General features: G+C 44.1%; 1 protein-coding gene across 1 annotated transcript in view; it reads right to left on the reverse strand.

Moving 5' to 3' along the window:
• Nucleotides 1-12,395, reverse strand: part of Dcaf12 (DDB1 and CUL4 associated factor 12) — a 40,873-nt gene that overhangs the window by 21,122 nt on the left and 7,356 nt on the right. Inside the window, exons 3-7 of the mRNA XM_031376736.1 lie at nucleotides 8,173-8,379; nucleotides 6,800-6,860; nucleotides 4,754-4,947; nucleotides 3,801-3,866; nucleotides 1,482-1,644 (exon numbers count right to left, since the gene is read on the reverse strand). Coding sequence (XP_031232596.1) covers nucleotides 1,482-1,644; nucleotides 3,801-3,866; nucleotides 4,754-4,947; nucleotides 6,800-6,860; nucleotides 8,173-8,379 — 691 coding nt within the window. The remainder of the gene's footprint in view (nucleotides 1-1,481; nucleotides 1,645-3,800; nucleotides 3,867-4,753; nucleotides 4,948-6,799; nucleotides 6,861-8,172; nucleotides 8,380-12,395) is intronic.

The raw sequence follows: 12,395 nt of genomic DNA on the forward strand, positions 1-12,395 counted from the left end.
AAAAAAAAAAAAAAAAAAAAAAAAAAAAAAACAAAACCAAACCAAAACAAAACAAAAACCCAAAAACTGCTTTTGTGTTATCTACACAGAAATAATGCTTTTTGGAAAAGAGGCTAAACTGAAACCCCTACTGTTCATTCTAAGACTCCCAGGATAACTACATTTTTTAAGATGAGAAAGGGGACAGAAAACAAAAACCAAAAACCAAAACCCAGCACTTTAAATTGGATGGTCTTCAGACCTTCACTGCTCCCTCATCTGGTAACATACTTAACCACTGTGCTTCAGTCTTACACCATAGCCTTACACCGTTTAGCCTGGCACTTACTATATAGACTAGGCTAGTCTCTTCCCATGTCCCTCCTAAGGCTGGGATTAAAGGCATGTATACTGTGCTGGGTTTATAGCTTGTTTTATTTGCCATTGTTGGTGGTAGTTTTTTTTTTTTAAAGACAGGATGTCTCTGTATAGCCCTGGCTGTCCTGGAGCTCACTCTGTAGACCAGGTTGGCCTTGAACTCAGAAATCCGTCTGCCTCTGCCTCCGAAGTGCTGGGACTAAAGGCGAGTGCTACTGCCCGGCCTGGAACTCACTCTTTAGACCAGGCTGGTCTGGAGCTCAAGTTGTGCTTGCTTCTTGCCTTTTAAGTACTGGGACTTAGGCATGAACCCTTCAGCCTACTACTTCTAAGTTTTTTAAATTATATGTGTACTGTGTGCAGTTGTGGAGCTGGCCACGGAAGCCAGAAGACGGTGACAGATCCCCTGGAGCTGGAATTACAGGAAGTTGTGAGCCATTTAATGAGTGCTGGAGCCTGAACTCAGGTCCTCTGGAGTAAGCAGTCTTAACCACTCACTCTTCTGATCTGCTTTCTTATACACTACAGGGCTCTTGGTGGGAGCAAGTAAGTCATCAGAACAAAGGATTCTGAAGCTTTCAAGCCAACACCAGCACAAGTCTCCTCCACTGAGGAGGTGAGTGATGGCTCTTAGAATATGCTATCTGGGCAGAGGCTGGGGTATGGGTGCAGCTCAGAGGCAGAGTATTTTCGAGCAAGTACTGATCCCCACTCACTCATCAGAACAAAAACAAGGATTTTCTTTGGCTTCTCGAGGTATAATTGCCATACCTTACACTGTACATATTTACCATCACATCCAATAGTGATCTCACGCTCTTCTGACTCTCCCCTCCCCACCCCCCATCCCACACCAATGCAATGTCATTCAGTTTGGAAGCTCAGGTAGGGCCCCAGCTAGTTCCCGAGGACTCGTGCTAACTGCTTATCTCCTCATAGTGCTTTGTACCAAAGGCTTCTACAGCCTGAACACGCTGTTGTCACAGGTAATTAAGTTCCTCTATTCTGTTACCAAATACTTCTAAATACTATACACTGCTCTTGTTTGGAAGTCAAAGAAGAAACAAAAGGTGAAAACCCATTTCAATGTAACTATAAGCCTGCAGGGACACACAGGGACTTACCACTGCCTCGCTCCCTGGAGCAGACAGACTTGACGTTATACGATGGCTGCCGTGGATCCAAGAAGGAAACATGTGCTTGAGAGCCCACTGCATACACTGACCATTCACTACCATAGGCCAGACACACATTCTCTCGACAATATGGCAATTTGGTGGAAAGGAGCTGAATAGAGAAGATACACACATTCATAACAACATAAATGGGCACTGGTCTTGTTTTCCTTCATCTGTGGCCTCTTTACACACAAACTACCTAAGTCAAGGACAAGACAGCCTAGTAAACTAGTAAGTTCTGGGTTAGGGGAAGGGAAAAATGGAATTAAATAATCAGAATGCCAGGAAAAGCCAAGAACTAGAGTTTATTTCTAGGAATGAGCCCAGGACACTAAGGCCTCTAGCTTCTTCCCATAGAACAGACCCCATCCCAGGTAAGCTGAGTCAGCATTCAACTTTGATCCTTCTGGACTAGAGAATCTTGTCTCTGCCTGTTGTGGGTAACTATGCAAGACCACTGGAACACAAAGCTGCTGTGACACCAGGGAACTGTTAATTCCCCAAGCCTCGTTTCCTATTTACAAAAAGCTTATTGCAGATATTATAAGCAGCACAGGCAAGACATGAAGAATACTTTGCTGTACAAAAAAGTTACTAGCAAGTACTATAAATAAATCTATTTTCTTAATTGTGTTGCTGCGATCTCGGATCTCATTAAAAGACTTTCCTATAGTCCCAGCACTGTGAGGCCAAGGGAAGATCCCAAGCTTGGGAGAAGCTAGCCTACCCAGTGAGCCGATCTTTTAAGAAATAAAAACTAGCCGAGCAGTGGTGGCCTATACCTTTAGTCCCAGTACTTGGGAGGCAGAAGCAGGTGGATTTCTGAGTTCGAGGACAGCCTGATTTACAGAGTGAGTTCAAGGACAACCAGGGTTACACAGAGAAACCCTATCTGGGGGGGGGGGGGGGGGAGGAAGAAATAAAAACTAAATAAAAAACACTGGGATGGGGCTGGTGAGGTGGCTCAGCGCGTAAGAGTACTGACTGTTCTTTCAAAGGTCCTGAGTTCAAATCCCAGCAATCACATGGTGGCTCCCAACCACCTATAATGACATCTGATGCTCTCTTCTGATATGTCTGAAGACAGCTACAATGTTTTTATGTATAAAAATTAATTAATTAATTAATTAATTTAAAAAAAAAAACAACAAAAAACACTGGGATGGGGGGCTGGAGAGAGAACTCAGCAGGACTGTTCTTTCAGAAGTTCTGAGTTCAATTCCCAGCAACCACATGGTGGCTCACAACCATCTATAATGGGATCTGATGCCCTCTTCAGGTGTCTGAAGACAGCAACAGTGTACTCATACGTAAAATAAACATATCTTAAAAAAAAACAAAAAAAAAAAAACCCCGGGATGGCACTTCACACTTGTAATCCCAGCATTTGGGAGGCTGAGGCAGGAAGATCACTGGTTTGAGGCCAGCCAGGGTTACAGAGTTCCAGTCTAGCTTTGCTAACATAGTAAGACCTTGTCAACACAAAAATCCAAACTAGATGGATGCCTTTGATGCCAGAGTTTAGGGGGCAGAGGCAGATGGATCTCTAAATTCCAGGCTAGCCTGAACTACAAAACCAGTTCCAGGACAGCCTGAGCTATACAGAGAAACCTTGTCTCAAAAAAAAAAAAAAAAAAAACCAAAACAAATATCCACTCCATTTTCTAGTCATCTAACAAGATTATTAAGAGACTGCTTTAATTTGATTAATTTCCAGTTGCCAGGAGTTCCTAACATTCATGTTTTCCCACCTTACAACCTTACCAGACAGTCACTCTATAATACAGTGCTTAAATAATACTGTGGATTAGAGCACTAATACAAAGAGGAACTTTCCCAAGTGCCCTGCAATCTGAGACCTCTCTGAAGGCCTCCCTGGTGCTTCAGTGGGGAGGTGGAGTCGCAGGGTCAGGCGTTCTGGGTTAGTATATTCAGAGCCAGTCTGTACTGAGAGCCAGTCTGAAAGAAAGAAAGGCCTTTGCTTGCTTAGGCATGGTGGTGTCTGCCAGTATTTTCCAGTCTTTGAGAGGTTCTTTAAAGCAGAAAGATAACAAGCTTAAGGCCAGACTGGAATAAATTAAAAAGAAAGACCCCCAGACTTTGCCTCAAGAGAGGCAATGCCGATTCATAACTTCATGTTCTTCACAATTCTATTCCCAAACCTTGGGAGAAAGGTGTTTTGGGCAAGTCCACTATGACCCTGGGAGAAAGACAGTATTCTAACCCTATGGTAAATTATATAAAACTATCAACTCATGGTCTCACCTTAGACAATGTATTTTCAGCCTTCCAGAGATGAAAGTAGCCATCTAGTGATACTGCTCCCAACTCCTACAAGAGCAACGAAAAAGAAGTTACTATATGACCTGCAGCAAACTGAAGTACCAGAATACGCAGGGGAAGAAGCTCAGAGCTGGGGCTTCTCTCACCCCTACCCCAAGGCTATTGTATCAAGGATGCCAGTAACCACCCATGTGCTGCAGCTACATAGTATATTCAATTCCACAAGCACATGAACACACACCTGTGGGTAAAAATCTCCTTCCTGTGCTCCTCATTCTCCTGACATCCTTAAGACGGTTACAGCACAGCTCAGGTGAAAGGCTGTTTTGTGTAGGTGCAGAGAGAAACCTACTTCTTGTGAACCACCTTTCAAATTGGGCCCTTGTGCATGTGGTGAACATACACCCATGTACATATGGACGCAAAGACACTCATACATATATAATTTTTTAAAAATGAATCAAATTGTGTCCTTTTTAGATTTCACGGAAGCCTGTCTCCTCTCTGGGCTCTGAGTCCAGTCTTGGATTCTGCCTACACCCTCATTGCCAGGTCTGACCCAGTGGGGAGGTCTGAACCAGTGATCAGTGGGAGGTGTGAGATAAAGAGGGCAGTCAAAATGGGGAGCTTAAAAACAAGGCTAGTATGCAAATCAACCCCAAAATAGAGCACCTGAAAAGGCACATGCAAATGAAGCAGGGTCAGTTAGAGTGGTCCTTGGGAAATTATCATCACAAACATGGCCTAGCCAGACAAATATAGCAGACACAGGCTGGGCTTCACGATCTCAGTTGTAACTGTTCACCAGCATCCCTTAGCCTCTAAAGAACTTCTCTGTGCATTTAAAGCCAAGTTACACAACAAGCACTGCCTTGAAGGGGAAAGGATAGAGTCAGAAGGGACAGGCTTCTGAAATCCCCTTGGTGAGTTCATACCTTGTTCTTGTTGTTGAAGGCTAAAGCCCGCACCTTGCAGTTGTCCGGGTTTGTATCCTCCTTGGGGATATCCTTTAAGGCCTTGTGAGTGATGTGAGCATACACAGGGACTGGTGACACGTTATGTCTTGCGTCACTTTTGGTCAACACATCATCTGTCACCTCCCAGAGTCCCATAGACCCATCCCGTGAGCCTGCAGTGTAGGACATTCACAGATGTCAGATATAAGTGACCCTCCACAGTCAATCATACAGAAGACCACACAGGCCTTTCATTTCAACATCTAGCCTGGCACTGAAGCTTGGCTACACAGCCCACCTCAAACACTGACGTACTCTTTAAGACAGACTTCCTTCTGTAACCTAGGCTGGCCTCAAACCTGCAGCAGTGTGCCTGCATCAGCTTCCTCAGTGCTGGGATTACAAGCATGAGCCATCAAACTTAGTTCAGACTTCTTCCTCTAGACCTTCTTCCTCCAGAAACATCTCTTTATATTCAGTTCTAGGGAGGTCCATGAGCCAATTTAAAGAGATCTGCCTGCCTCTGCCTCCCGAGTGGAATGTGGGATTAAAGGCGTGTGCTACCACTGCCTGGCTGAATAAATTCTTAGTGTTGGGGCTACAACTCGATAGAGCCCTTGTCTCGCATGGCAGTCCTAGGTGCAAACTCCAGCATCATGTAACACTTGATGATGGTGTATACCTGTGGTCCAAGCCCTTGGGAGGTGTTCAATGCCAATGCTTAGCTGGATAGTCAATTTGAGGTGAGCATGAGCTATGTGAGTAGATCTCATATAAAAATGTGTCTTTTTTTTGTGCTGGAAATATAATTCAGAAGTAGAATAGTCATCTGAGCTCAAGGTCTTGAGCTATTTGTTTATGACATCACTATGACCCCCTAGCTATCCTGGACCTGTCTGTGTAGAACAGGCTAGCTTCAAACACAGAGATCTGCCTGTCTCTGCCCCATGAGTGCTGGATTGAAGGTGTACTCCACCATCTTTGGCTCCTGAGTTCAATTTTAAATGACAAACAAAATTCAAATTATTTTCCTTAGCAAATAAGCAATAAGCAACAAGTTTTCTTTTCTGGAGCCCCTGCCAGTGTGGAGTCCATCCCAGGACCTCACACAGTCAAAGTCAATGTTTCTTTGGATGTATTACAGAGAAAGTGCTGTCGTCTGCAGCACACTGAGCACATGCTCCCATCAGAGACGACTTACAACATGAGGCTCACACACAAGCACACGCTTCTGCTCTTCTCTTCTACTTTTCCCATTTCATTTTTTGAGACAGGACTTCAATGTAGCCCAAGCTAGCCCATGAATTTTTGATTTTCCTCCTTTTGCCTCCCAAAGGTTGGAAGGAAAGACAGAACTAACACTAAGATCTCCATATATGTGTCACCCATGAGTATACCACACAAAAATGATCAGTCAATCAATCAATTAGAAATAGGTGGAATGACACACAAAATCTCCTAAGGTGGGTGTAGTGGGGACGCTTATAGTATCAGCACTTAAAATTCTTAGGCAGAGCTGGGCAGCCCTTAATCCCAGCACTCAGGAGGCACAGGCAGGTGGATCTCTGAGTTTCAGGCCTGCCAGGGCCACACCGAGAAACCCTGTCTCCAAAAAACAACAAACAAACAGCTTAGGCAGAGGGATTGCTGCAAGTTCAAGACCAGTATAGACCACATATGAGTCTAGTCCAGCTTTGGCTACAAGGCGATACCCTGTCCTGCTCTCCAAAATCAGCAGTGGTGAGGGGCATGAGGTAAGGAAATGAGACTGAATGGTAAGAGCATCCATCAGCATGCATGCCCTATCTCAACCGAGTACACCTAACTAATGAATAAACTAAAGTACCAAGACAGGGCGCCCTGGCCCAGTAGCCTTAGTAGTTACTTTCTATCACACTATTTTTTGTTTGTTTGTTTGTTTTGTTTTTTTGAGACAGGGTTTCTCTATATAGGCTGGCTGTACACTATTATTTTTAACACTTGTCTTTGCTATACCAAAATCTTCCTAAAGGAGGGCAACTTTACCAGACACTGCCATAGTATCGTTGATCCATGCAATAGAAAAGATCCAATCCTTGTGTCCATCCTTAGAGGGGTAAGTGACATGTATAGAGAGGGAAAAACAAAAACAAAAACAACAAAGATTAGTAAAACAAGGGCCATAGTGAATTCTTCTGAAAAGCGTGCATGTCTGACTGAAAATATCTCGTAAAAATTTTAAGTATGAAAGGGCATGGTTGTATATGCCTATAATGCAGGAACCTGAAGCAGAGGATCCAAGTTCTGGGACAACATGAGCCACATATGGAGACTGCCACAGAACAAAACCGAGACATTAAGATAGGTCAGCAAGTAAAGCTGACTGATGCCAACTCTCATGACCAGAGTTTGATCCCCAAAACCCACAAGATAGAAGGAGAGGATTCACTTTCTCAATGTCCTCTGACTTCCACACGTGTATCTATACACACACATAAATAAATGTAAAGCAACAACAGGCAAAGAAAAACCTGGGTCTCTGATGATCTTGTGGAGTAAAGACCTTATAATATCTGGGGAGAATCAAAGGTAGAATGAACCTGATAGTCCTGCAGACAGTAAGAACGCCCAGAGAGGCACACACCGTCAATCCTAGCACAGAGGAGGAGGAGCCAGTGAGTCTGAGGCCAACCTGATCTACACAGGAAGCTCCAGGATAGCCAGGACTATATACTCTGTCTCAAAAACCCAAAAATAAACAAACAAAAAACCCAATACCAACAACAAAAAAAAAATGTTCAGAGAGCAGGGCTTTCAGCTTTCTACCCTGGTGGGCTTTCAGCTTTCTACCCTGGTGCCATGTCTCCTGCCTAGAATACTCCCATGGCTGGCACTCACAGTTCCTTTAAGTGGACCAGTACACATGTCTTCTCACTGAGCTTTCTTTGGCTGCTGTCTGAAACAGTGGCCCTCGGCAGTTTAGTTTCCATCCCTTTAGCCTGCTGGCACTCCTCCTCTGTGGCATGTCACCTTGGCATGTCATGAAGACTGACTTGTATGACTCACATTCTGATTTACATACCACAACACTATACTGAAGGCAAGGGCTTTATTAATTTCATTCATGTTATACTTCTGGAGCCATTAAATTTATTTTCTGACAGGGCAACGAGAGAGATGTGGACCCTCTGAATGGAAAAACAGCCTACTATGGGCCACAGGGATCTGGCATTTTGTCCCTTCTATCAAACGCACGTGCTGGTTCTTACGTATGGGATCCGGATCTCCACCCACTCTGCTCCCTTCCACCCCTCACCCCCATGTCAGGAGAAACCTGAAAGCCATCCCTTTCTAAGTAAGGAGAGGATCCATGTTTTAAAACAAGGTTACTTCTAACTACAACCAACGGAAAAACTTACATCGCCCACACACACAGGATCTAACGTAGGCAGGCGATAGATGGCAAGACTGTTTGGGTTGTCTCCTCCAGTGGCTAGGAGTGTTCTAGAAGGATTCAGTTCAATTGCATGGATACCACAGCCCTGCTGAGTCACACCTCCAGGTTCCCGGTCTTTCAGAATAGGAATCTTGGTGATCTGGCCTGTCTGGACATCCACGACAAAGAGCTGCAAGAGAGAAGGGGAACATAAAATAATAGTATCTATTTAATTCAGTCAATATTGTTAAATTATGCATGGAGAGTTTGATTAGAGTCTTATATAGCAGACCCTGGAAATTTTCATTTTCTTTCTTTCTTTCCTTCTTTCTTATTTGGTTTTTTGAGACAGGGTTTCTCTGTACAGCCCTGGCTGTCCTGGAACTCACTCTGTAGACCAGGCTGGCCTCGAACTCAGAAATCCGCCCGCCTCTGCCTCCCAAGTGCAAGTACTGGGATTAAAGGCATGCACCACCACTGCCTAGCTCATTGTTTTCTTTCTTGAAACAGGGTCTCAATGTGTAGCCTTAGCAAGCCAGGAACTCACTATGTAGAACAACTGGCCTCCAACTAACAGAGATCCACTTTCCTCTGCCTCCCAAGTACATATATAATACCACCATGTATAGCATTTACTTTGGAGACAGGGTCTCACTGTAGCCCTGACTGGCCTGGAATTCATTATGTAGACCACTCTAGCCTTGAGGTTCAGACCCACCTGCCTCTGCTGAGATTGAGGGCACATGCTGCCAAACCCAGCAGGAATCTCAATCACCCTCAATGTGCCAAATCTCACCTGATCTCATAAACTAAGCAGGGTTGGGCCTGGTTAGTACTTGGATGGGAAGCCACCTGGAAATACCAGGTGCTGTAGACTTGTACTAAATTTTGTCCAGGTTTAACATGGGGTCAGTCCCTTCCTTCCACTGTGGGTTCCAGATGTCTTCAGACTCTGAGGCAAATGCCTTTGCCTACTCAGCTGCCTCGATGGTCTCTTCGTATGGTACTATAAAGGTTTGGCACAAAATGTAATGGCACACACCTAGAGACAGCCCAGAGGTTAGGAACATATACTGCAAGACCTTGTTTGATTCTAAGCACTTACGTAAGGTGGCTCATAAGTATCTGTAACTACAGCTCTAGAGGGGATCTACTTCCTCTGGCATACATAGGCATCTTCATTAACACATACACTTATACCCATACACATGATTAAGTAAAAGAAACCTTAAAATAGTAGTATACAGTTACTTTATTGATTAGTTTTGCAGAGTATTTAAAAACTGAAGAGATTTGAAATGTAGAGTGCTTATGCAATCAAAATCATATCCACATCTTCACTTTCGTACTTGCTGTGTACCGAGTGCCTCACACTGGACAGAACATACTGCCTCTTCACAGGAGGCACTGGATGCAGGTGACCTGGCATAGAGTTGCTTTCCACACTGACAAGAGTGCGGCTCTGATGCAGATCTCTGTTATACATTCAAAACGGGGCCACTCCACACTAACCTACTGGGATCCGAGCCAGAAATTGGCAGCACAGCAAGAGAAGCCTCAGGCTCTGGTTCCCTGAGTCTTCCCTTCTAGGACGGGAGAACATGCAAGGGCTGTTGGGGAGGAAAATGTAAGACTGTAAGCAATGTATGCAGGTGTGCATGTGAAGACATATAAATGCACCCACAGGACAAAGGTTCTCAAAAGGAAAAGGAACCTTACAAAGTTACTAAAAACGCAATATTCTTTCTAAGATGAAATCTACCATAGAATTGCGAGCAAATGTAAGTTGGTTTCCCAGAGAGAAGATAAACAACTCTGGGACAGCAGGATGGCTCAGTGGGTAAACCCACCTGTCAAGACCCCCAAGAACCACATGGTGGAAGGAGAGAATCAATTCCCTCAAGTGTTTTCCTCTCATCTCCACACCCACACATGTTGACTGAGATCTTGATACTGACATTAAAAAAGGTAGGTGGTAGTGTTGCAAGCCTTTAATCCCAGCACCTGGAAGGCAAAGGCATGCAGATCTGACTTAGAGGCCGGCCTGGCTCTTCAGAGTGAGTTCCAGGACAACAAAGGCTATACAAAAAAAAAAAAGAAGCGTCAGATAGACAGAAGAAGCCAAGCCAAAACAATAGGGTGCAAAAGAGAGAGCCAGGACCAAAAAGGAAACCACAGTCCCACAGTGTGCCAAGAAGGCAGGCAACCAGGCTGTGTTAGCCATCTGTCTTAGCACTGTAAGAAACTAGACCACAGAAGCAGCTTCGACGGTTGCTCTGGCTCACCATTCCCAGGTACTGTCTTATCTAGAAGGAAGAGCAGGGCAGCAAGAGCTACTCTGTCCAGTACCTTAGCTCAGTTAAGGTAGGCCTTTCCACCTCGACTAACCTTACTTAGATAAGGCCTCCTGGTCATAAATTGCATACTTATTTGTGTGCACACTTGTTCCATGTGCAAGCATGCAAGTACGTCGTATGATATACCTATGGAGGGCAGATGGCAACCTGAAGGAGTTAGCTTTCCCCTTCTACCAGTGAGTGCCAGTGATTAAAATCAGGTCAAACGTGATACCCAGTGCCCTCACCTGCTGAACCATTATGCAGGAGCACCATACTTTTTTGTGTGTATGTTCAGGTTCTGAACCAGGGTCTCCTGGTACATTCATACATTTGGGAGGGTGGGGCATGCTCAGTTACAACTGCCCAGTTACACTGTCTGGGGCTGGCCTTGACCTTACTTTGTCCCAGGTTAGCTTTGATTTTGTTTTAAAGACAGTCTCACTATGTAGCCCTGACTGGCTATACTGGAACTTAGTATGTAGATTAGGTTGGCCTTGAACTCAGAGATCTGCTTGCCTCTTCCCTCCCAGGAGCTGGTCTTCACTATTTATTGTTTGTCTCTTTGTTTAGATAGGGTCTCATGTAGCCCCAGCCTCACAGCAGATGACCTTGAACTCCTGACCCTACCCCCCAAATGCTAAAAATATAGGTGCATGACACTATGGCCAGCTTTCTTCATAGTTTTTCATGGCCACAAAGTACTTTATCATATAGGCTCACTAGCATTTAATGAATCAATTCCCTTATTCTTCAACATTTATGCTGCATCTATATTTTTAATATATACATATGATCTAAAGCTAGGCATGGTAGCATATATACATATTTAGTGCTCAGTACCTCATCTTCTGGGATAGAAGACTTTCACACCCCAACAGAGTATTTCCGTGTGTGAGGATTGAACCCTGAGCCTCAAGTTCTTTCTGCTTCCCAGAAACAAGGTACTTTTATATCAATACAATGGTGTGTGTGTGTGTGTATGTATGTATGTATGTATGTATATATGTATTATGCACGTGTGTGTATATAACCATATATATATAACTATATATAACTATATAACTATATATATATAATTTATTTATTTTTGTTTTTGTTTTTGAAGACAGGGTTTCTCTGTATAGCCCTGACTGTCCTAGAACTCACTGTGTAGACCAGGCTAGCCTCAAACTCAGAAATCCACCTGCCTCTGCCTCCCAAGTGCTGGGATTAAGGGAATGCCCCACCACTGCCCGGCCAATGGTAGTATTTTTTTGTTTTGTTTTTCAAGACAAGGTTTCACTGTGTAGTACTGGCTGTCCTGGAACTTACTCTATAGATCAGGCTGGCCTCAAAGTTCACAGAGATCTGCCTCCAGAGTTTATGTACCACCACTACCCAGCTCAAATAATCATTTACAGAAGATGTATTTATAAATAACATACCTAGCATACATTTTTTAAAAAATTGAGAACAGTTTCCCTCCAGTCTAGACTGACCTAGCCTCATCATGCAGTCCAAGGCAGCCTCGTACTCACAGCAGTCATCCTGCCTCCCGAGTGCTGGGACTAAAGGCATGTGTGCTCAACCACTGCCTGGCTCACAGTAATGTTATCTTAGAACTTCAGGATATCTTCACACCGGCCCAGGACTGTCAGTCTAGGGCTGTTCCAGTGAAAAGCTCTGAACTATGGTTTTAATATAAAGAATTCAGTCAATCGAGATAGAGAATCAGCACCCAAATTCTGGGCCAGTTTTTCTTATCTTTTAGAACAGGAAAATCTAGCCCCATGTGTACGGTTCAAGTAGGGATAGTCCCGGATGTTACCAGGACAAACTTTTACTTGTCTAACGCCACAGGAAACTTTCTCTCTCTCTCTCTCTCTCT

The sequence above is a fragment of the Mastomys coucha genome, unplaced genomic scaffold (assembly GCF_008632895.1).
Source record: "Mastomys coucha isolate ucsf_1 unplaced genomic scaffold, UCSF_Mcou_1 pScaffold18, whole genome shotgun sequence".
NCBI classification, from domain to species: domain Eukaryota; kingdom Metazoa; phylum Chordata; class Mammalia; order Rodentia; family Muridae; genus Mastomys; species Mastomys coucha.